The sequence below is a fragment of the Diadema setosum genome, chromosome 8 (assembly GCF_964275005.1).
Source record: "Diadema setosum chromosome 8, eeDiaSeto1, whole genome shotgun sequence".
NCBI lineage: Eukaryota > Metazoa > Echinodermata > Echinoidea > Diadematoida > Diadematidae > Diadema > Diadema setosum.
Window position 1 is genome coordinate 16,162,021 of NC_092692.1, and position 26,130 is coordinate 16,188,150.

Here is a 26,130-nt window from a genome sequence, read left to right on the forward strand (position 1 = left end):
TCGAGGTCTGGTGGGCACGCAGTGGTGGCAGATTTGAAGTCGGGACATCCATTTCACAGTCAGGTCTTATCAATTTATTGTACCACAGTGCCCCACAAAGTAATCAGACAAGAACATAGTGCTAGGAGTGGTGTGTGTTCACTTTGCTGGGAGTATTCGTCGCTGTCAACTGCCTATCAGGACTCTCAGATCGGCGGTCATGGCTCAACAATTTTGACGTTTTTTTGTTGTTTTGTTTTTGTTTTTGTTTTTAATTCGAAGAAAGTTTGTTTTGCTGATCTGGTTGTTTTTGTCGTTTATTTGTTAAAGCTCAGGAAAGACTACTATTTTTGTTCTGCGTAATACCTGACTTCAATTAGAGCAAACACGAGCTGAAATTCTTAAGACTTGCTCTTCATGTAGACATTAGTAACTCTCTGATGACGGTCAATATCGACCAAAGATATACCAAGGAACTCTGTTTGGCACATGAATCGCTGTTGATCTTCACAACAGGTGTATCATTACGCCTTACCAGCACGTTTGGTCATTCGTCATTAGGAATCGATGTTATTCTTAGTTTTGCTCTGTTTGTTTGTTGAGGTTTGATTTCTTTTTTATTCGTCTAATTCCTCGCGATGCTGCCTGGAACACAGACTACAATTGGAAACGCCATAGACGGATCTTGCAACAGCGCCCCGATGAGCTGTCATTCATAAATCAATTTAAAGTGACTGCTGCGACGAACACGGGCCTCGTATCACGCTGCCCCGCTAGAGCAGCCCGACTCGTAAATCAGACCAGACAGTACCTGTCACTCGCGCGATGAAAACAGAAAAAAAAAAATAAGTCAACCAATTCCTTTGTCTCTCGCCGTAACCAATCTTTGTTGATCTTCCGGAGCATAAATCCATTGTGTTCCCTTACGCGGGGAACTAATCAGGTTGTTTTATAGGCGAGCATCAACAACTTATAGTCTTTCGTCAAGGGTTTAAAAAATGTATTTATACATCACAACCTTGTCGGTTGATAGGCTAAAAGAAAGTAGAAATGAATGAATAAATAGAGAAATAATAGAATTGAATGAATTATTGTGGATATTAAAGGACTGCGTTAAAACAATCAAGCAAACAAACAAACTCTCCGAGCGAACTCATCAAGTTCAACGATTCAGGGCTAACTTTTTTTGTTGTTTACAGTACATGAACACCTCCCCCTTCCCCCCCCCCCCCCACACGCACACACTCAAAACAATTTTTGTTCGCATCCGAACTACAGCGTGCACATAAAACAGCAATAGGCTTAATCATCAATGTCACAAATCCATTGTCTCTCATATCCTCAAAGCGCTCTGAGCTCCATGACGTAAAGTTAAAAAAAATGAATTCCAATGTCTTTTGTTAAACATATAAGCACTTTAGCAATGATTGACAAATGAGGTCACAACAGGAATATTGGTTTGGAAGGATTTTTGTGGGCGTATCCAAGTAATCTGAAGAAAAATAGAAGAAAAATTAGTTTAAAATATATGGAATGTTTCTAGATATTCGTTTCACCGAAAAAGTGATGTTGAAAGTATCATAAATCAAAACGAATCAACATGCATTTGTATTTCGGGGAACCTTTAACCATGGAGCTACTAAAAAGACCATGCTTTAACATAACATGTCTGTAACAAATTGAAGCAATGTTTATTTTTCTGTCTTTTATTTAGTTTAATTCTCTTTTATTTTTCTTCATATCGTTGTGCTTATACGTGACGTCATAAACTGTAGTATCCAGTCTTAGAGTGACTGGATCGCATACTAGCAAATGGTGCTCATCCAGCGATAGCTGCACCGAAACTGTAAAAATGCATAACTTTTCAAAGGACTGTCTGATTTTCTTCTTATTTTCTGATGTGTTCTGCTGACAAGGCTGCATTCACTCAATCCAGATACATATGTGTTTCATCTCCATTCAAGTGTAAACTTTAAACGTAATTAGATTCAGAATGCAAACAGCAACAACTACAACAATGCAACAGCCTCACACGCTGGAATCCCATTGGCTGAAAGTCCAATGAATATACCTACACAACAGGCATGACAGGGTAGAGCTGCATACTAGCAGACGTTTGTGACATTCAAACGCTTTATCTTCCCCTATTGTGAGCGTGTGTGTGTAATGTGTGTTTGTGTGCGTTTGACAAAGCCAGTCTTCACACAAAGACTAACACTATTTGAACTTGATGTTACAGATTTATTGGTATAGTTCCGTGAACAGGAACGGTATGTGGGGAAAAGGACGGAAAAAAAAAGCCGAAACAAGGGTTGGGCATACAAGTCATCCCCTGCGACAGTTCGATGAACGGGCGATTTGAGGTCACATGTGTCTCATAGAGCCAGGTAAAACCAGGCGAGGGTGACAATAACGTGTTCCTCGCCTCCTTCATGTTATGAAAACATGGCAGGGATGGCGGAGAAAAACAGGAGGATTTCGACAGTACGTCGTCGTTATGGATTCAGTACACTTCCGCTGTATAGAAATGTCTCTGGCGTAAATGTTTTGGAAACGCACTTTTCCTTCTCCACCACATCCTCCAGTCGGTTTATTGTGGCAGTTTGATTGTGAACATTCCCATGCCATGCTGAACAAGGGGAAGAAGAGAGGGGACAAACTCGCACTCCGCCTAATCAAAGAAGGCCTACAGTTCTGTGCTTTGTCCAAAGTGAGATGGAGAAAGGAACAATTATCGTTTCATGGAACAACCCTTATTCTGTGCCAGAGCGAACGCTTATATCAGAAATAGACCAAGGAATGAATGCAAAACTCTGCCCATAAATTTATTTTGATCATCGTACGAAAAAGCAACATCACCATCTCAGATGCCTGACACTACGTTGTTCGTGATTTAGGGTGATGTTAACTATTCCAAAGGTTGGTAAATCAGAAAAAAAAAAAAAAGAGGAAAAGAAGGTGCCTGCTAACGAACTTTATGTTGTTTTCAGACTAATGAACTTTCGGAACAACGAACCTTCGGAATAACGGACCTTATTTCACTTTCGGAATTACAAACCTTCGGAATGACGTACCTTCGGTATAACGAACCTTATTTCATCTTCGGATTAACACTAATCTTTCAGTACTTATAGCGAACTGTACCCGGAACATCATTTTTTTTTTTTTTTTTTACATACTGACTATGCAAGGAGAATCATGTCTTTAATTGTTTGAGTTTTGTGCAGACTGTGGAAGAAGACTGCGATGAGCTAAGGATAAAATCAGGATGGCGTTGTATACAACGATAAGACCGTCACACCGTATAACCAATACGTTATGCTGTATATTGGTTACCAGAGACCTCGACCGTCACCGTACAGAGCATCGTGGGTCCTCTTGAAAAGAACTGCTTATGCTGTACTATATCAACAACCCACCATGTTAACAACATTATGATCCAGACTTTCAATGGGATAACAATTAACCGTACTGGACGCTCTAAGGAAAGGGGAGGGGGATCGATCAATATACACTTTCGTTTCTAGCTGTTGATCAAGATGACGACACACGACCAAAAAAATGACACATGTCTTTTTCTTTTGACTTATCTTCTGAAGACGGGAATTCGTAGAGTGGTTATCAAAGCAGGATGGTATTCAAAATGTCGATTTGCCCATTTGATCTCAACAACCTTTATGTTTATTATTTTCGATACACAACTCATGCACAATGTATCTCTTTCATTTGTTATTGAGAATAGCCAGAGCGTCGACCCATCGTTTTTGGAATGTCACCTGCATGTGACAGTAATCATTTTCATCGTCATATTCATGTAATAATGGACCAGCCTTATATCCCATCACACAACTGTTGGCAAATTGCACCATTTCATATTCTTCTCACCCATTACCTTGCTGTAACTCTCAATTTCCTCATAATCTTGGAAACTTTGGTAAAATGGGACGTTTTCTGGAAAAACAAGGACAACGCGAAAATTTATGTAGCGTGCAGAGGAAACGCAAGGAACACTGTTACGTTTGGGCAAAGAGTTGGTTTGGGTCTACATACTGTGCTGTAGCTCAATGGCAGCACCGAAGGGCCATCGCCCATGCGCAACCACAACCCGCCACAACTCTGGCAACGACAGGGCAAAAACCTCATTTCACTGCTCACGATAGTTGCGTTAACACCAATATAGCGGATAACATACGAGCAATTAGCACACATATTGTCGTCATAATTTTCTACATGCGATGTTCTGAACGACATGTATATCCGGCATTGTCAAGTACCATTTTCGAGCAAGTTTCCTCATAAAGTCATTACGCGTCAAATCCTCAATATCTCCTAGCTCTGATTGTTTGGTATCCAACAGGATTCATATCATGCAAATATCTGCGCAAATGAAATGAAACAACTGACTTGCAAGCAGACATTCACGCACAAACACGCCTATCATGATTATAATCATACAACAAATTTAATTTTGAAATATCCTAAGTCGCCATTTCACCCACCGTATGTGAATCTTGTTGGCAAAGAAGGCCTGAGCTGTATGAGTCTGAGTGAGTCTCTCCCACACTTCGGAATGATTCGCACAGCGGATGAAATTAATAAGCGTTTCCATGGCGACAGGATTAATATTCGAATCCCACTTAATCTGGTCTTCCAGGCACACACACACACAAACCTAGCAGCGTTGGCATGCAAGAAGACGCGATAAACAACTGGGTGTTGGTGACGTCGCGTTAAAAAACTCCCGCGCCTGCTCTTCCTTCGCTCGCCATGAGAGTGTGCGCTCATTAGCTCTAATGTATCGTCTGCGGAAGCGGTGCGAGCAGCGCATCTTGCCTCGGGAGAACCGGGTGCAATGACTTAAGGGACGTTTCACCACCATTCAGGCGACTTCGCCTTCGGTTTGTTGTTTTCTTCGCAAGAGAGACTGGAGCATTTTGTATGAGGAAATAATATATTGGAGAAAAGTGTAGGAGCCTTGGATTTCACCCTCCATCGTAATGGAATATCCCGGCTGTTTCATCCACACCCACTCACAGGCTTGAGAGTGGTGATGCTGTCGTCAAATCGCCTGGATTTTAGCTCCCAACACAGTGCAGGAAAAAGTAACGCATTACATTCGATGGTATTCTCGTGCGATCCAAGCAGTGTGTGTGTGTGTGTGTGTGAAAGGAGAGGAGGAAGCGTAGATGAAAAGCACAAAGATGCACGGACCTTGAGATGCGAGCTCCTTGGGTTTAACCAGGGAGATGGTTCCATCTCCATAGCTCAAATCTTCGGGACTCGTGAAGTCTGTCGGCATGGATCTACCTCGTTTGGTATCTTTCAAGATCGAGTTTCTTTCGCAAGAAGGCCACGAGCATGATTGTATCGCAAGTGCACCGTGCATGGGTTTAGATGGGACGTGGTCGAGGCTGACAAATCACTGGGAGGGAAGGGGCTAAGGTGGGGTGAGGTCGAAACTAAATCTATCACTTTGAGGGTGGGGGTCATATAGGGTGGAGTAAAACCTGATATATGTCAATAGAAGGATTGATTCAGATGGGGTTGGGTCGATTCTGACATGTATCACGGGAAGGAAAGGAGTTTAGAAGGGTGGTGTCGAGGTTGATATAAATCGCTAAGAGGGTGTGGATTCAGATTGGGTTGTGTATAGACAGACATGTATCACTCAGAGGGAGGGTGTTCAGATGGAGTGAGGACGGTTCTGATATGTGTCACTAGAGGATGTAGGAGTGAAGGTATTCAGATGGGATGGGGTCGAGCCTGATAGTTACCACTGGGAAGATGGGGTGGCGTCGAGGCTGGTGGTAGGGAATGGATTCAGATGGGGTGGAGTAGAGACTGTTGGGAGGATATGCGTTCACGTGGGCGGGGTCGAGACTGGTGGGAGAGAATGGATTCAGATGGGGTGGGGTCGAGACTGCTGGGAGGGAATAGGTTCAGGTGGGCGGGTCGAAACTGGTGGGAGAGAATGGATTCAGATGGGGTGGGGTCGAGACTGTTAGGAGGGAATGGCTTCAGATGGGGTGGGGTCGAGACTGGTGGGAGGGAATGGGTTCAGATGGGGTGGGGTCGAGACTGCTGGGAGGATATGGGTTCACGTGGGCGGGGTCGAGACTGGTGGGAGAGAATGGATTCAGATGGGGTGGGGTCGAGACTGGTGGGAGGGAATGGGTTCAGGTGGGGTGGGGTCGAGACTGCTGGGAGGGAATGGGTTCACGTGGGCGGGGTCGAGACTGGTGGGAGAGAATGGACTCAGATGGGGTGGGGTCGAGACTGCTGGGAGGGAATGGGTTCAGGTGGGGTGGGGTCGAGACTGCTGGGAGGGAATGGGTTCAGGTGGGCGGGTCGAAACTGGTGGGAGAGAATGGATTCAGATGGGGTGGGGTCGAGACTGCTGGGAGGGAATGGGTTCAGATGGGGTGGGGTCGAGACTGCTGGGAGGGAATGGGTTCAGGTGGGCGGGTCGAAACTGGTGGGAGGGAATGGGTTCAGATGGGGTGGAGTCGAGACTGGTGGGAGGGTATGGATCCATATGGGATGGAGTTGAGACTGACATGTATAACCATGAAAACTGGGAGGGAAAGGTTCAGATTGGCTGGTTCGCAACTGATGCTCATCGCGGTGACTCAGAGTTGCTCAGGGTGCGATCTAGGGACCACGGCGCACTGAACTGGGCCAGTCATCTTCCCACAGGCTCCAAGTTCATGACAAATATTTTGCTTTACTCTTTCATACGAGTATATTAAATGGCGACATAACTAATGCGACGAACTTTGTTGAAACCGACTTAAAGAAGGGTTTCAGGAACATACTTATCTTTTAGCGGACCTCTGTATCTATCATCTCATTTTCTGTTTGTCTGTGGATGGAACGCTTACTTTGCACCATTAACATTTTCTGCTCCAACTAATATGTTGAGCGTTGTTGAACATAGGTGAGGTCTGAGAATCATAACAACTGTATTCAAAGAAGCTACTGGCTTTGATGCGTTTTATGTCTGTGATGAATTCTCCACTGTTAAAAGGCCCCTGCAATCCAAATGTATGTTGGCCTCTATCGATGCCTTTTGGTCTGTACATAACCAAATCACTAAATACTTCATAAAAATATGAATCATATATCTTGAAACATTTTTCTTTATTATTTTCTGCACCCCGTTAAGTCCCATCTCTTTAAAAAGAAATCCTGCAGATCACCAGATCATATTCCAGCTGTGACATCACCCCCTGTAACATTAGAGCTGAACAATAGACAAAGAATGATATGCCTTACCATTCGTTACGAAATAAAGATGAGCTGGAGATCTTTATAGGGGCAGAAAAAAAAGAGAAAAATCTTTAAAGATATACGACGCAGATCAATTTCCATGAAGTATTCGGTTATGTACAGACTAAAATGCATCAATTGAGATCAACATACATTTGGATTGCAGGGGCCCTTTAAGCAAGTTATCGCTTCAAAATAGATTGCTGATTCTTGTAAGGTTGTGCTGAGATAACCTTGACTGAATATTTCAGACAAAGTCAGCTTATTGGGATCGCGAACTTGGTCCTACATGTATAGGAAGGGGCAGTGAGCCATCAAACCCGTGAACGTCGCCGACGATTGGTCGGTTGGTTAGTCATTTTGATCCCTTCTCGTCTTCGATTTTTAAATGGTCAATTCATTAATCTTGAATGACTCGGAGAAATAACTTCTACAAAGTGGTGAAACAGAGACCAAGTTTGCTCCAATTTGTTCTTTCCCTATAGTGGAATTTCATAAATAGTCACAAATCTGCACATATCTGAACTCAGGGATAAGACCCATCTGAAAACCACCCTTTGGTTGACGCGGTGTTCTACCCCATAAGTGGAAAATAAAATGATGTTGAACTGAAATGAACTGAACTGAAAAATTATATCCGATAAGCACATTTCGTACTACAAGGCTTTTACTGAAAATGAATACAGATACACGCGTAAATGGAAATATCAATTCAGTACAGCGAGAAAATACCAAAAAAAAAAAAAAAAGGAAAAGAAAGAGAGAGAGAGAGAGGAAGAAAGGGGAGGCAATCGAGCAGTAGGTAAACTTTCGCGGAGAGTTGCGTAGTATACATACTCATGACGCTCCTCCCTCCGAGCATCAAACACGGTGATTCCAATACTTTTACACCCACGGGAATCACTATAGCATTTCTTTTTTTCTTTTTCTTTTTCTTTTAACCTCCGGGAATGAATTTAACGAGAAATCAATACATGTCTTCTATTCCCATCTCCCCCTCCCGCTCTCTCCTTATACATAAATACATACATAGGCCCTATACAAACAATCATACATACACTCATACAGTGACAGACGGACATACATACATATGCATATAATATATGCATAACGCACGTAACAAACCTATTCACACGGGGTGATTTGCAGGTAGGCTTCAGTGTTTAATGAGATAAATATCGTATATGGACTGTCATTTCTTAATTCTACGTCTCTCATCTATCATATATTTGTCTGTCTGTCTGTCTCTCCCTTTCTCTACGACTATACTACGCCCAAAGGGATCCAGGTTGACATTCAACATATGGTCCTCCTACCGAGTGTGGTCTCTGAACCTCTTTTTTTCTCTCTCTCTCTCCCCTACACCCCTCCCCCTCTCTCTCTTTCCCTCTCTCTCTCTCCCTTTCCAAGTTCATTTCACCGCCGCAAGGCTTACCTTTGAAAAGAATTTTGATTGACAAGACGTCACGCGGGGCTCTGAAGAGGAAAAAATCGCCGGAATAAAAGTAAGAAATGGTGTCCGTTGCCCGAGGGGTGTGCGTAGCCCAAAGGGTGATGACAAGAGTTTGACAATGACTTTGTATCGAGAACAGACCGGGCTTTTCCTTCGCTTTTTTTCATTTTCATAGGTTTTTTTTTTTCTGTTTTAATTGTTTGTCGTTTGCGGGGTTGTTTTTTTTTGTGTTTTTTGTTGGGTTTTTTTTTTTCGTTTTGTTCCAACCTGTTCTCTGGCGCTCAGAAACCGCGGTTGCTTATGTGGAGATGTGGGCAGTGTGGAAATACGGATTTCATTTAATCATTGAATTGCACTGACTTCGGTGGCTTAATGGTGTGAGTTTTTCTGTTGTGATTGTTTCAATTTCATAATCTTCAGGCAAATCGTTTTCCTTCTCTCTGCTACAAAGTATCGCCCCTTCTTTAAACATTACTTCCCCCCCCCCCCCCGGTCTTTCTATGACACAATTTGGCCTTCTTCCTTTCAAAGAATCTTAATTACTTTGGAAACATGACGATTTTATGAGGAATTGGTAATAATACTATTATTTCTATCCCCTACTTCTGCTACTACTACTACTACTGACTATATACTACTTATACTAGTGGTAGAAGTATGATAGCAGTAGTAGTAGCAGTAGTAGTAGTACCTCCAATAATAATAATAATAATAATAATAATAATAATAATAATAATAATGATGATAATAACAACAGCAACAATAATAATAATTAGAGCAGTGAGATAATCATAAACAGAAGATTACGTTATGATATTAATAATATAATACATAAGAGCTTGCGGAGAGAAAGCACATGCGCCTCACGCATTCAGAATTAACTGATACGTCAGAAATCATCATTCCTTCCTACACTGTTTGGTGACAGCTGTGTAATATCCGGTGTCTGCATGTCATAATAAGTATAAGTCACATTGCCACAGTCTAAAAAGCAGTGGAACCTTCCCCTCATGTTTTGTGTGCCCTATTATAGCTGCTTTCTGTTCAGATGATTCTGACTTACATTTTGTTTGTATACACTTCCACAACGCTTTATCCTTCTCATTCATCGTCACTGTTAATTTGTTGTTTTGTTTTGTTTTGGCCTGTAGTTCATACGTCTGAATATGTAATAGATTGCCATTAATGTGATTTGTAGGAGAGACATTCGCGCTGGTTCATTTTTTTTTTTTTTTTGGCGTGTGAAAGAGTATTAACACATTATCCGTAATAACCTCCACTTCTCAGGTTTCCTAATCCACATTATGCATGGCTAATTGCAAATCTAACCAATCTCTTACATCACATGGTTACTGAGTGATTAAAAAAAATAGTAATTTACATTTTAAAAAAAAGGAATGATAACGAATATAGTAGGGATTCCCTTGTGGTGTAGAAAACAGAGTAAAATATATTGGCATTTTAGCTTCAACGTTTTAGTCTATATCTCAATGTAAGTCAGCTCTAATCTACACGATTTACAAGGGATCGCATGAAATCCCGTTGCATCAATTCATCGTTTAAAGACTTCATGCACGAGTTTCAAGTTCCATGACGAATTGCGTTCACAATTCCATCGAGCTATTTTTCATTCATTTCTTGCAATTGCTGACATGACAAAAAAAAAAAGCAACAAACCGATTAACATAGTGCAAATCTCCTTCCAACGACCGCAAAATTAAAATAAGTAGTACTGGTGTTAAATGCGCATGCTCGAAAATCTTTTCATCGACATTCGAGTTCAACAGCGCTCTCTGGATGATAACGTGAAATACCAATAGCATCTAGTATGGCATCATTTGCCAGTGGTTATGGGAAAAAAAAAAGGTAAATGGCAAGATACTGGAATTTGCTCTTTGAACCTGGATTCCTGGTCTGTGTAGATCTCCGTCAGTACGCACACCCAGTTATTATACCTTTGGATTGTTGTGCTAATTATTCACCAGCTAAATTGTGAGTGAAGACAAATGAAACAAAGAAACAAAGAAACACAACGACACACAAAACGATCTAGTTCACTTGAAACCATGCATGGAGGTGTGAAACAGAAGCTGTCGCCTCAGCCACAGTGGATCTGCTTCATTCAATGACCAGCCCCTCACCCTCACTCCCATAAGAAACATAGTGTGACTAACAGAATTACATGTGATTCTCGCTTTGTCCAAACAATATAAGTGTCCACATCCCCTTGAGTAGAGCATGTTGACTATAATGTATAAGAACAGACAATGTTCTGCCTTGTGGAAGACTTTTTAAGAACACAACGCTTCCAGGAAAGTCCTCCGCCGAGTCATGCAAAAATAGGTCCTTCTGAGAAATTAGTAAGTTTTCAAACAAAGGGCAAACAACGTTCGGTAATCTGATTTATGCACAATGGCAAGACTTCACCTTTAACGTAATGTTGTATTACAAAAGGCACTTTTCGCTTTAAGGGTAATACAATCCCTACGTCATAATAAATACGCTCTAAGGAAGTCGGTTTAGAGCGTGAATACTTGAGGGATATCTCGAATCACGAAGTTTGGCGTGAAAAGGCGCCTCGCATGGATTTGATGCATTTATTCGCACAGGATTAGGAAGTCTCACGCATAATAAAAACCAGCATAAATCCTAGTTTACGAAACAGCAGTGCAATCACTCACAACCAAAGAGTACGTCATTCGCAAGCCACTTCTATATTATGACACAAACCAACTTTATCAGGGATAGCTATAACTGGAAAAAATAATTGATGATTCCACATAATATCAGCAGAAATCTCTGTGATAAAAATATCATGTAAATTTCCTCCTCCCGTTTGAATAAAAACATGTCTTGCTCTACTGACTCTGACAAAATCTTGACTCAGAAATATCCAAACGTGTCTGTTACGGAGACTACAGTATAAGTCAGTGTTGCCCGTAGCAACGCAATATCCGCGGCCTCGTATGTTTTGGTGTCAAACTCGCACATTCGCTGCTAAGGCTTATATGTCTTCTCGTACGGGGGAGAGGGTGTACTCATCTCACAAGAGCGCGGCGGGTCCCGCTAGATTACTTTGTCGAATGGGAGCTAATTGCCCTACACCGAGTTTCGATTTACAACATTAACAAAAAGAATAATCAACGTATTAATAACACTTTCGCCTATTCATAAACGAAAACTATAAGTGTCAAGAAGTACACATTGAAGTTATTACTTCCATATAAACCCACAATTCTCAGGGTTTGAAACAGATTCCCTAAAACATATTATGCTCGTTTGTCCTTTGAAATGGAATTTCATGTGAATATCAGGCAGTTGTTTCGTTAAATAATAGAGAGCTTCCTATTCGACTTTGGCTCGTGGTAATTAGCTTTGCTGATTTGTCTTGTACGGCTTTATCTACTTATTTATTCATTTATTCCTGGATTACTACGTGACTCGAACACATCTCATCCGGAGTAGCGTTTCATGTGAAAACGTAGGCATGAACCTGGGGGAAACACGTATATAGGTTAAAGATTGGAGAAACAAAACAACAACAACAATGGGTTATATGAAAGCGGGGTGAGGGGGAGATGAAAAATTGCATGGGCCGCCATTTTGAATCAAAATCATTACCAAACAAGAAATCATACCCACACTTCACACTACAGGCAGCCGCACGCATGACAAAGCTGCCAATATTCACACAGCAAAATCAGGGAGACACTATTTGAGTTGCCAGGAGATCTTGTGTGCAACATGCAGATAAATGGGAAAAAAATAATTCTCTTAATTCTCTTATTCAGACGTGAAGAATTACTGAAGTTTTCAAGAAGCATCCTGCAGAATTAGAAAGACTTTAACTGGTAGCTCTGCGCACGACGAGAAAGGTACTTCAGCAACAATAAAATGCTATGCAGATCACACAATACTCTGTGATTCGGGAATCACTTGTGACGTGGTGAATAAGACACAGGACTCTTAAACACAAAGTCATGGGTTCGACCCCCCCCCCCCTCCTTCAGTGTGTTCATCCTATGACTTCAGATTTTGCCAGAATGTTTCTCTTGACCCAAGCGTACACACACGGGCACCTGGCTAGATACTACTAGAAGTAATAATGGTAGCAGGGACCCATTGTCAGAACAATGGCCACAATTTAAGAGGCTGCCCTGGCTAGGTAAGACCATTGTTGATATCTTTTTCCGTTTCATGAACCCTTTCCTGCGCTAAGAACTTTGGAGAGTTTGTACAACACTTTGGGTTTTTCTGTACCGATCGGCACTCAAAACACAGAAAGATGTAAAACAAAGAGCGATAAAGATTCGAGAGCACATTTCCCAATATAACTATAATTGACGTGTGGATAGATTTTGATGCATATTCTCACGGAGCAATGTATGCGTTTTCCGTTTCCTTCTTTTTTTCGACTGATGGAGTTTCATTACTTCATTATTCATGCAGGTTATTTAGCGAAAATAAAGTTTGAATTTAATTTAATATCTAGCATATACGTGTAAGAATCATCTCCTATATTCTATAGGTAATTCCTTGTCTTTCAGAATAAAACCTCTTTCTACAGTTGTCTCGAAATAGTTTTCAATTACAAATTGGAGTTCAATAAGCCTTAGTAGTGATGAATAAAGACAATGATCAGTGCAACAAAACTGACTGCCCAGAATGAATGCTAGGCGGATTCAATCAAGAAATACATTTGTTGTGAACGTGTGGAGTGGTGACAGTCAGAGTTTCTTGGACTCACTCCCCAACATGTGGGACTAGCCTAGATACATCAATCACGGATGATTTCAATTTAGCAGAACGGGGACGTAAAACAATGTTTCGTGAAACGTAAGTCTAGCACTATACTGCATGCATTCATGAGCGTAATGTGAAGATTTAATCCGACCGAATCAATGAATATTTGGCATTGTTTAGGAGTAGAGGGAGAAAGAAGAAGTTTGTATTGTCAGAAGAAGACGGCGTTGTCATGAATGATTTGGGGGGGGGGACCCGATTGAGGTTACAAAAAAAAATGGGGGGGGGGGGGAACAAAGGGAAAAGGAAAAATTGAGGAAGACGGCTGACGAGGGGTACATGCATGCATCTACTCCGTCTAGGGTAAGGCAGGGGATACCTTCTTGGGTATTAAAGGGGAAATCCAGTCCAAAAATGAGTTAGTCTAATAAAAAAGAGTAAAACCTTACGAGTTCAACTGTAAAAAATTGACTGAAATCTGATGAAAATAAGAAAGGTATGAAATGTTGAAGTTTTGCTTATTCTGCGAAACAGTTCTTGTACAGTGGATATGAATATGCAAATGAGTGAGCCGCACCATATGTCATAACCTCACAATTTTCCATTGATCGTGTACCGAAAAATGACGAAAATTCAATGTTTCTGTCATTGAAGTCTGAAACATGATGTTATTGCTAGTTGAATTACTTCAGAATAGTGATCAAAAAGATATATCAGAATTTGAGCCTTGGGCATAATTGCGTTTGAATGAAAAACTGGACATTTCAAAATGTTATGTACAAACTATTATTTGGCAAGTTGTGAGGGTATGACACGCCCACTTTGCCATTTGCATATTCATGTTGACCGTTCAAGAACTGTTTCCTAAAAAATTAGCGAAATTTCAATATGTCATAACTTCCTTATTTTTCATCCGATTTCGATCATAATTTTACCATTGAACTCGTAATATTGTACTCTTTCTTATAAAAATAACTTACATTTGGATTGGATTTCCCCTTTAAAGGTAAGGAGCGCAGGCTATCTCATGGTGAGAAGTAAGGGGGAGGGGCCAATGAGTTGACACAACCGCCGAAACGCAAAGAGGGAGAGAGAGAGAGAGAGAGAGAGGAAAGGGGGTCTTGAAAGAAAGTGATACAGGTCGGCTTGATAGGAAGCTGTGTGGCGAGTGGAGCAAAGACGGGAAACGTCGACAGGGGAAATGTGGGGATGTCGATGTAGGAGAGGGGAGAACTATGTCAGCTAAAAGAGGGGCCGTGCAAATTCGGTACGAGGATGATGTGAAACATGCCAGGATTATAAAGGCTGGGGTAATGACCGCATTTTGCTGTAGCCTTTTCTAATCTGCACCCGCCAATGTTCGCGTGGAAATGTCGCGTTTATCGGAATGGAATGAATCACATTTTACTCGAAATTGCAAATTTCTGACAGATAGGAAATGTTCGGCTAATTTCCGTGTTTTGTTTCATGTCGTGTGGAGTCAGTGATCAAGTAAATGTTCCATTGGGTAGATAAACTGAAAGTACTGCTTTGTTGTAATGCTTATACCATGTAAGCCACAACGATTCATTTTTTTTTTCCAACATGGCGGCCACGGCCTTATCACAAAGACGTGAACGTGAAGGCAAAAATGTCAACAGAAATATGAAGATGAAGACTGACACAAAATAACAACAAACACACCTACTGAAGTATGAAACATTAAACAAGTGTGTAGGAGGCCTACAGGAATCTATTTTGATTGTAGTTGGAGTGGGGGGGGGGGGGGGGTTGCGTGGATGAAAGCAAGTGGAGAATCGAGATGGGAAAAGAGGAGCAGCATCGCCGGGGAAAGACCAGGCTAGATGAAGTGCATTGTTGCCGACACGTGTCTATCTAGCCCCGGCACACGGCCTATGATAATTACTTCCCCACCTCCATATTGTTTGATGTTTCGACTTCCTATATGTTCCTTAAAAACAGACACATTTCTAGCGCCGTCCTCTCACCGCGCCTTTCATGCTTTCGCTCCAATTCTCCTACCCCTCCCGAATCCCCCCCCCCCCCAACTTTCCAGCAGTCTCAAACCGCCCGGAAAACACATCTTATTCAGAATGCACTGCCACTCACTTACTAACGATCGGAAATAAATGGGCTAATTCCCTACTTAAGATCGCAACTCTCTCGGAAGTAAATATGTTGTAGCATTCCATCCACAGTGACTTACATGAAAGAAATACCACATTCTCCAATCCTGCGGCACAAATGCATTTGGACGATGGAAAATTGAAGAGTTCATTGCGGGTGTTTCTCATAGCTCAAGTTGTGGGGAGCTGGATTCATAAAAAGAAAATATATGTTACTTTTTATGTAATGTAATGTCACGTGGAATGTACTTCGAATGGCTTGTTGGGTAGGCTACTGCTTTCTATTGTGACGTCACGTCTAGACTTCAACCCAGGATGCATCGTGACGCAATTCGGACTTGAGGATAATGCCTTTGATAGCTGAAGTGGTGACGACATGAATGCATGCAATCTTATACTATTCTATCATTCATTGTCTTCTCACAAGTGTCTGCCCATTGCAAAGGGGCGTATAATAGCACATAGTGTATAATCGCTGTGATGTTGACCTTGACCTTAAAGAGCAAAGTAAAAATAAAACAGTCAAGTGCGGTGACAGTTTGATTAATGTTAGAATGATTGAAATTAATGAACTGCTTTTAGGCATCAGTGATATGATGCTAAATCACAGTGCAATGCAAATTAAAGAATGCGTTAACGTCATAACTTTGTTTGTCTTTCATTGATCTGCACGCAAGAGTGGGTGTTAAAGGGATGGTACAGTATTGGTGGGGGTGAAAATTGGGCTTTAACTTTTTTGGCCAGATACCAAGAAAACACTTATGAAATAGTACAGAGCGTACCATTTTAAGAGGAATTCAAAGTTTATTTGATGAAAATCTGGTTTGGAATAGCTGAAACATCCAAAAACAAAGTAAAACAAAACGATCGTAATAAAATGTGGGTCCCACACGTTTTTAGGATCACTCTGTTTTGGATATCTCAGCCATTTCAAAATCAATTTTCATCAAACAAACGTTAAAATAATCCTCATGGAATTACACGCTCTTTGATATTTCATACGAGGTTTCTCACTATCTCACCCCAAAATGATGAAAACCTGAAATTAATTCTGAACCAAAACTATACGATCCCTTTATCTTTATATTATAGAGAAATTCGACGCCACCTTCATGTTGGCTTAAAGACAGATAATATTAAGTAGACATCAATGCTGCATTCTTTGTTGTGTTGCAACAAAATAGCAATACTGCCTTTCAAGACAGATTAGTGTATGAAAACATTGGACGTGATGGGAAGGTCAGTTACATATCCAGTATACCAGGAACCAATGACTAGCTTCTCCTCCTTCTCCACCTCCTCCTCTTCTTCTTCTTCCTCCTCCTCCTCCTTCTTTTCCACCCCTTCTTTCAATTACTTTTTCTTCTCTTCCTGTTTTCCCTTACTCCTCCCGTCTTCATAATTATTTCCTTTATTTCTCTGAGTCCTGTCTATTTTCTTCCATCGAATACTTTAACAACTTTGTTTTTTTTTTTCTTGCTTTTTTTTTTTTTTTACTGCTTTGTTAGTCCTGTCTGCTTTCTCGCTTACCTGCAAACATTATACAAACTTCTGCTTCGGATGATAGTTTTATATTTTCTCTAGTGCTCTACTATCAGAAGTTGTATAACAAGCCACTGTAACGATATATCTTTTTTGATGGATTCCATATTCTCTATTGGAGCCGATCTTCATCACAAGTTGTGAGAACTGTTACTAAATTTTCCATGTAGAACCAAAGCAGGCATGTCATACATTGTGTATCAGCTCGGGATCGCTCCGTCCAGATCATAATTTATGCCTGATTTAAAGCTCTGGAGATTCCATCAACAAAGTATACTTGAAAATATTGATGCGCTCGCATCACTCGGCATCTTTTACGCTGGGCATTTATATCATCTATAAATTCAGTTCAAGAGGTCTGTATACAATGTATTTCGTCGTATTTCTGCCAGACTAGAAGGTACAGCGTTGTGTTCCACGTCAGTTAAGCGAAGTAGTAATTCTAGAAGACAATTATGTTGTCAGCTGCATAGCTCGTATGGAGGGCAATGACCAAGAATGTTGAATATAAGGGTAATTTCAGGTATATTGTGTTACCTCTATGGAACTGTACTAGGGCATCACTTTGCACGTCATAAAATCCGAGCGCAGCATGCTTGCTAATGCTCAATTTACGTGCATACTGTCGTGTAGTGCTGCTATGGTATTAGTTGTACAATGTACATGCTTGCTGCCGAGGCTGGCCACCCCACTCTCGTTTACAATTCAATCCTCTCGCAACACACGGGCTCGGAAGCACCCCGCCGTTCTCCCCTTCCGTACGAGTGTTTGATCGCAATGTGTGTGCTCAGTAAACTCTGCGTCCTTAGCCGTCCTCCCCGATGTCTATCGTATTATAGCATAGCTAGCTCGCGCGTCCCCCAGTGGCTTTGCAGCCCCCGCCGCTAAGCTGGTGCGAGGTAACCCGACCGTGGCCCGTCTCTGCTCGCACACAGCGCCGCTGACTCGAATGTTAAGCTCGACAGCATCCCGTCGAATTTTATGGACGCGCCTAATGCATTATTAATCAAAATATGCGTGCATGGCTATTCGCCGGGTAGTGCAACGAATGCATTCGATCAGCGGCTACTGTGGGCAATCATTACTACTGCAGTATAGTGTATGACATGCAAAGAACACGTAGGCCTATAGGCTTATCGTTGCGTCAGTAGATGAAATATAAAATCGGCTCTCGAAATAATAGGGAGTGAATTTCAAAAGTATACTAGTTCATTCTTTTTTGCCCCCGAAATCACAATAACTGACACTTATATCTTAAGTCGCTGGCAAATACCAAAAAGTAGATAAAATAACTAGGGGCCTATAAAAGGCGGATTAGTTCTCTGTAGCTCTGTGTTTCATAATTGGGGATTCGCATGGGAAATACAATCAGGGAGAAATTTATTACAATACAGACCTTCAAACAGACACAGGAACCAGCTACAGGTATATCATGTACTAGCAAACTGGTCCCAGCAGTATTCACAGTGATAAAGCACGACTTATTATGATTATCAAAATGGGGAGCGAGCATAGTTTCTAAACATGGAGTGAGTCCATGTGTTTATTAGGAACACCGATCTCCCGCGCTTTTCTCTCTCCCCCTCATTCATTTCATTCAAGATGTATACGCTTCCAACATGACACTACACGGGCCATAGATAGCGAAGAGAGGGAAAAAATCCTCCTCGGTTTAGTCAAAATAAATTGTACGACTCGACTCTCTCGCTTCCCTGCCTCATTCAAGTTCAATGTTGTTCGAGCTCACATCGCCGTCCGTACCCAGTAGCCTATTGGGTAAGTAAACGTTATGAGTAAAATTCAATTTCTCCACCAAGACGTGACCTTCCCGACCCCCGCCAATGCGTGACGGGGTGGGGGGAGAGGGGGCGGTAGGGGGAGAGGGGTACGTGGGTTCTGGGCCGGTGGATGCTGTTAAAGGCAGTGAACTATTGAAAATGATAATGGCTTTTTAGAGTCGGACGGCGTCGCTTATCTCAATCACTACCACGACCCTCGTGAACCAATCTCCCTTTTCAACCCTGCTGCGAAAACGACTGTACGAACACTCGTTATCTCCCACCCCTTTTATATGTTTTTCTTCTTCTTTTTTTCTTTTCCTTTGGCGGTAAGCGCACACCCTTTTGTACAGTATACGTTGATGTTTGTATGTGTGCGGTATTTGATTTCTTTCTCATGCAGTTGAAATGCGTGTGTTTGGCACAATATCTACCCACCTTTTTTTTTTCTCCTTTCGGTTGTTGCTGTTCATACGACAATCTATTTCCACTTTATTTACATTGTCACGTGCAATACATGTACTGTCACAGGCATGTCGTACAACATCGTTATTGTTTTGCTGTCGTTGTTTGGTTGTTTGGTTGTTGTTGCTGTTGTTGTTTTGTTTTTTTTGTTTGTTTTTTTGTTTGTTTGTTTAGCCAGTGTGGCAGTCTAATTGTCAGAGGCACTGCGGACCCGATTCTGTGGTCCTTGTCATCTGTACAGCCTGATGTGTGCGTCACGACTGATGGGTATATTGCATGGTATGCACGAGGTGTATATTCAACGGATATTGCACGAGTGCGCGTGCGCAACGGTTCATGTGTATGGTGGCAAAATGCGTACAAGCGCGTGAACCGCGTACGGATATACTGTATGCTCTGAGGCCCAAGAACCGCAAACGCGTTTAGCACCTGGGACATTTCCCTATTGACCTGAACATCAATGTAAGTACTAGATACTCCGAAGTACTGCTGCTGTTTCTTTTTTTTTATGTTTTTCTTCGTCAACTGCTACAAACATTGAAACTGTTAATGCTAATACTCGCATTTCCTCGTAAACTACTGAACTGCTGTTACTGCCATCGATACCTCTATAAGATCCGTGGATACAAAAAGTTGATTATTTAAAATTCCTTAACACAAACTTACATACACACACACACACACACACACACACACACACACAAATAGGCCTATGTAGTGAAAAAACAAGGTTTTTTAACATAACTTGAGCAGTCGAGTTCTACGCAAGCTTCTGGTCATGTTTCACGGTCCCCTAGGAACGTTAATTATGACTCACTGTCATTTAAACTCTCGTAACTTCCTGGAGGCTCGTCCGATTCTTCTAAATCTTTTGCTCATCTGTTGCTGGCATTTCACCAATATCATTTCATATCTTCTTAAAAGGGTGTTTATCCGTCACAATTTATTGACACATCTTTCCATGTTTTTTTTTTTCCATTCTGTCCTCTTAATGTCTTTTTCCAACCATTTTCTTCGCGTACATGTGCATGTATGCCATGCTAGTACGCATGCCATGATAGTATGCAATGAACTTCAAGGGCAGTTTGCTCATTCAAGGAGAAATGAGAGCTCACTACACAGTGTATAAGAAATGAAGAAATTGTGGCATAATTCCGAGTATCGCGCAAGTATAATCGTGAAGAATTATGTTTTACGGCAGAACACCAAGTTGTAGATGCAGTAGATTGATTATGATCCTCTTGATATAGGCCCTACCTACCGATTTCCCCCTTTGATTTTCCTTAATTTATTTTGTAACAGCAATGGTTTTATTCAAAGGAATGGCATAGTTTTGGTTTAGATGGGGATTGAGCCTTTAACCTTTAGCGAGATAATTAGAAACCTCTTATGGAAGATTAAAGAGCATACAATTCTACAAGGAATTCAAAGTTAATTTGATGAAAGTCGGTTTGAAATGGCTGAGACATAAAAAAAAAGCAAAACAAAGCGATCATAATTAAAGTTAGGTCCAATCTCTTATAAGTATTGCTTTGTTTTGGATATTTCAGCCATTTCAAACACGATTTTCCTCAAATAAAGTTCGAATTCATCTTAAAGGGGAAGGCTAGTAACTGATCAGTGGGAATCAGTGGAAATGCTGGGAAATGATTGTTCCAATCCTTATGGGATTTATTCAAGAGTTCATTGTATATCTATTGTTGTGTGAAAATGATTTGCTTCAGAACGGTCTCATATTCAAGTAATGTGCAGATTAACGCTCCGTCACTGACCAGGGACGCTAACCTGGAAGCATTAAACTGCACATTACTTAAATATGAGACCATTCTGAAGCAAATCATTTTCACACAACAATAGATATACAATGAACTCTTGAATGAATCCCATAAGGATTGGAACAATCATCTCCCAGCATTTCCACTGATTCCCACTGATCAGTTACTAGCCTTCCCCTTTAAAGTAGTATGCTCTTTCATATTATATAAGAGGTTTCTCATTATCTCACAAAACATTGGAAACCTGAAGCCCTATCTCAACCAAAACTATTTCATTCCTTTAAAAAAACTATTTTAAAAAATCATTAAAGGGGAACAAATACGTTTGACTTTTCTTTTTTTTTTTTTTTTTTTATCCCTTTGAATCAAGGGTGATCTTTCCAGATATTACACATTGGACAGGAAAGAGTAATAAAGCCGCTTCAAATCGGTGCTCCATACAAAGGCCAGAGTGGTAAATCGCCAATATTTCCCGCCATTCACATCCCGATTCGCTTGGATTACCATGCTGAAAAGCCTGTGCGTCACGTGACCATGACTGCGAACAATGGCGTCACGATCCGACTCACTGGCGCGGAGCCAGTCGTCTGCTACGACTCTGATTGCTCCCATCTCCACTGGATGAGAGGAGAACGGAAAGTTTCGAGATAAATGATATTAAGATATTATCATGAATACGCTCAGCCATCAGCAATACTTAAAGGCAAGATTAATAATGAATGGTACCAAGTGTTGACAAATGTCGCATAGTCCTTCAAGTTATTGTGTAAATATGAAGCTATGAAAATCTTTGCATATGAAAAAGAACATAAACTACTTGAAAGACGTGGACTTGCTGATGACGGATTAACAAACTTAAACAAACTTAATATCTCCGTAGACCGTAGCAGCAGACTACAGCATCGTGAAAACAATTTCATATCATGACTTCATTTTTGGATATATTATAATAAAGTCAAATCGACCAGAAATACATAATATGATTGAAAATGAACAAAGAAAGTGGGATTCTGACGATTTTGTACTCCCGACAAGTTTGTACTTCTGACAGTTTTGATGATAAGACTCGAAGAAGCGGAAGCAATGCTGGAGTTAACGATGAAAATACCAGCATCTTCACAAGAGTGCTGGTACAAAATCGTCGGAAGTAGAGCCGTAGTGCTAGAAGATGTGCTAGTCAGGAAATGACTACCCGATCAATTGTACCCGATGAAATCACATTATCTTTGCTCACTGTCGATTTGTGACAACATTATCAATATAATAATTATCGATGCTCGGATGGGTATTCATCAATTTGAGATTCTTATTACTAAGCTCAGCACATAGAGTTTGCTAGGGAAAAATCCCAGTATTTCATCTTTCCACAGACGAGAAGCTACATGTAAGACAGACAGGACACTTTGCCAGTACACACGCATGCGCAAACACATAAAGCGTGATTTTCCAAACATAATAATGGACAGGTGAGAGTGCGTTAGTGGATGCAGCGGACTCGAGGGCATTCATGTTGCACAACATTTTGAATACCCGAGAGCAAGCTACAGTTGCTCTACGGACATCACCTGTGCATTATTTGTTTTATAAAACGTTTCTTTGATCTATGATATCAGTTGGTATAGCTTTATACTTCAAAACTTTCAAAACACTGGAGCCGCTCTTCGATCGGTTCGCGCACAGGTAGCTGCACGAGCGTAAAAGAAGGCATTTCATGAAGCTTTGTCAGATTTTTTTTGGACAAATTGTTATAAGCTACTGAAATCCTTGCATCTGATTGGCTGAGAGCAAATTTGTCCCACAAATTTGTCGGACAAAACGCTTCATGAAATGCCCCCTAGAACAATCGCTAATCTGCCATAGGATTACATGCAGTTTTGCTGCATTTTTTTTTTTTGTACTCCAGTGCATTAGCAAAAAATAAGAGACAGCACAAGTGACTCATTTCAGCGCTTCTGATTGACTCCATTCTTCAATGCATTTTATCGTTTTCAATACGAAGAGTTACAAGAGCACGTTGAAGAGCACTAGCTGCGGTAACACCACATCGGAGTAACATGTGACATCGACAGTGCCATAACGTACGCTTCGGTTCAACAGTGCATGTTATATAAATGTCGTGTGTCATGCATCTGTCACGTCAAGTACTCAGTATAGTCCACACAGAAGGGCCAATCCATTTTTTCATCATTTATCTATATCCATAAGAAAAGACAATTTATATACTTTTTTTTTTACATCGGCACAGTTGAGGGTGAAGCCTTCACTTATAGTGAGCAGATATCCATAGAAGGCCAGAGTGTAAAACCAATGCTGGCTACTTTACATTCTAAACTGTGTACATTTGAGACGACTCAGTAATAGCAGTACGGTGCAATTACAGCGATTTTTGTTGTTTAGTTTGTTGGGGGCTTTTTGGTTGTTGTTGTTGTTGTTGTAGTTTTTTTTTTTTTTTTTTTTTTTTTTTTGTACACAGCATGAAATATTGTTCCCTGTCCAAGACTTTGATGCCATTGGCTGTGACGACACATCCACCAGCACATATCAAAGGTCGCCCCAGACGTCACGTGACGACAGGCACGGCAAAGGACGATATCACGATGACGTGACAATGAATTCTCATTATCAGTTGCATACTATGGTTGCATAATGAGGTTTGAGGCCTTTTTAGAGTTTAGAATCAATATCTTTGGTATAACAATTACTGCCAGTCATTACATACAGTATAGTTTAGGTATATACTTGTGGGCCAAGTCTCAATAATAACTGAAGTCTAAGCAGAATAAATGGTAAAGATGAGGATAACAACACCGGAATCATCACAGGAGTGCTGGTACAAACGTATCTGAAGTAGCAGCCGTAGTGGTATTAGGTGTGGCACCAGTCAGGAAAATAATGCTGATATCGGTCAAGTTCACGTGGTAGAATAGCACTTGTTCTATCTCTTGAGGCAGCAATACAACAAAGGCGGTATCGGTAGTGCACAAACTGAGCAGTCTCTGCGGACCAAAGTTTGCGTGGATTATCTAGAAGCGGCTGCAGTGGAATTCACACGCGAGTGGTAATGCACTATAAAAGGTAATGGTACTAGCAGAAGTAGTAATAGTTGTAGCATTAGTAGAAGCAGTATAGATGGAGGTATAAGTAGTGTAGCAGTAGTAGTAGTAGTAGTAGTAGTAGTAGACGGATGTAGTAGTAGAAGTAGAAGTAGAAGTAGTAGGACCTTTGATCACAGCCGGTCAATGCTTCCTTTTTCTGCCTACATAACTTATCTGCAGAAATTCGGCCAGAAGCGATAAGGAATACCATGGAAAGTTTTGTTTTTTAGCTAATTAACTTGCTCATTTGAATATTCATAAGGAATGGCCAAGAAACGTTTTCTGAAAAAAAAAAACCCTGAAATTTCAAAATTTCTTATCTTCCTTATTTCTCACCTGATTTTTGTCATTTTTATATCATTCTGTATAGGGAATATTTTTCTATTTCTTTTGAAGTTTATTTATTTTGAGGGTGGACTTCCTTTTTAAAAGAAAGCAAAGCTCAAACATAAGTGCGGATTAGGTGAAAGCAGTTATACACATTTAGTAGAACATCAGCGAAAGTTAGAGAAAAATCCGACAATCGTTATTAATTCTTAAACTTTTGGTGCCGTCATCGATGGATAAGGAGAATACTACGCTTTATGACGTCATTATTTGTATAGACGACAATATAAAGAAAATATGAGGAAAATTCAACGTATTTTCACTTTTCTAGCGTGATGAAAGAGCTCTCAACTTATCTCTTTCAGAAAGCAGGATGAATGATATCACCCTTAACATATTAAGTAGGCCTAAGTAACAAGTCACTGGAATGCGAACTTTTCATAAAATATGAAATTTTGTTGAATTCTCTTTACTTTTTCTTTATATTGTTGTCCAAAATGACGTCATGAATTGCAATACCCTTATTAGCCAGCAATGACTGCACCGAAAATTTAAAAATTCATAACTTTAGAATCGATTGTACGATTTTCCTCAAATTTTCACTGATGCGTTCTACTAATATTGCTGCTTCACTAACTCCACATTTATATTTTGGCTTTGGTTTCCTCTAAGGGAGGGGGGGGGGTTAGGAAGCAAAGCATACTCTTGAGAGTGATTAAAGAGATGGAGAAAGACGTGATTTTCGGATGTAAGATGTAGAGCCATAAGGGCACTGATAGACAAGCGGTGTCAATAAGGTAGCTCAGCTGTGGTACAGGTTAAAGTCAAACTTCACACTTGATGGTTACGACGAGGTCAGCGTATCAAATAGATAACCCCGTGTCGTCACAGATGTTAACATGAGCGCAGTGGAGACTCAGGAGTAAGCTTGATGTACATGGCACGTCTGAAGTAGGTGCGGAGTTTATGGTAAGGAAAATGTCCGAAGAGTAAATGACAGAGGAATGAAAATACAAGTATAATATCAACAGAATTGGTACGAGTTTGGATTAGAAATCATTTTGATTTTTAGCACACCCGGCGCGGCTAAGCACCTTCACTTGCACGTAATTTTCTTCGAATCAAATACTGAAGGCGGGAGAAATGATGGATGATCTCTTTACTGAAACCAGTGTACTACAAGATAGTATTCTTTAAAAAAAAAATGGCTTGACAGTTTCAAGAGGAGGTGCATAACTAATAGTAACTCTGTGTGAGCTGTTACAGAAGAGTTAATTGGCAGAAACTAGTCGGTTTTGCAGGCGGGAGCACACATTATGGCTGGACAGTAGTCGAGCCATGGAGCTGCAAGAGAGTTGTCGAGGTGAGCACATAGTAAGGATTAATCCTCTTCGGACATGCACAACTGATGCACAACTGTGACCTCTTACATAGCATGATGAGATGATGAGAAAAACCAACCAACCAACCAACCAACCAACCAAACAAACAAACAAACAAACGTGTCTTTCGTTATCCATAGAAGAAGGTCAATACATGTATCACATATTATTGACAAAAAATATTAGTGGGTCGACA

General features: G+C 40.8%; 1 protein-coding gene across 1 annotated transcript in view; it reads right to left on the reverse strand.

Moving 5' to 3' along the window:
- The window catches only part of LOC140232095 (uncharacterized), a 44,995-nt gene extending 39,717 nt beyond the window's left edge, over nt 1-5,278 (reverse strand). The window contains exons 1-2 of the mRNA XM_072312246.1: nt 5,191-5,278; nt 3,872-3,930 (exon numbers count right to left, since the gene is read on the reverse strand). Coding sequence (XP_072168347.1) covers nt 3,872-3,930; nt 5,191-5,278 — 147 coding nt within the window. The remainder of the gene's footprint in view (nt 1-3,871; nt 3,931-5,190) is intronic.
- Nucleotides 5,279-26,130: the final 20,852 nt, after the last annotated feature.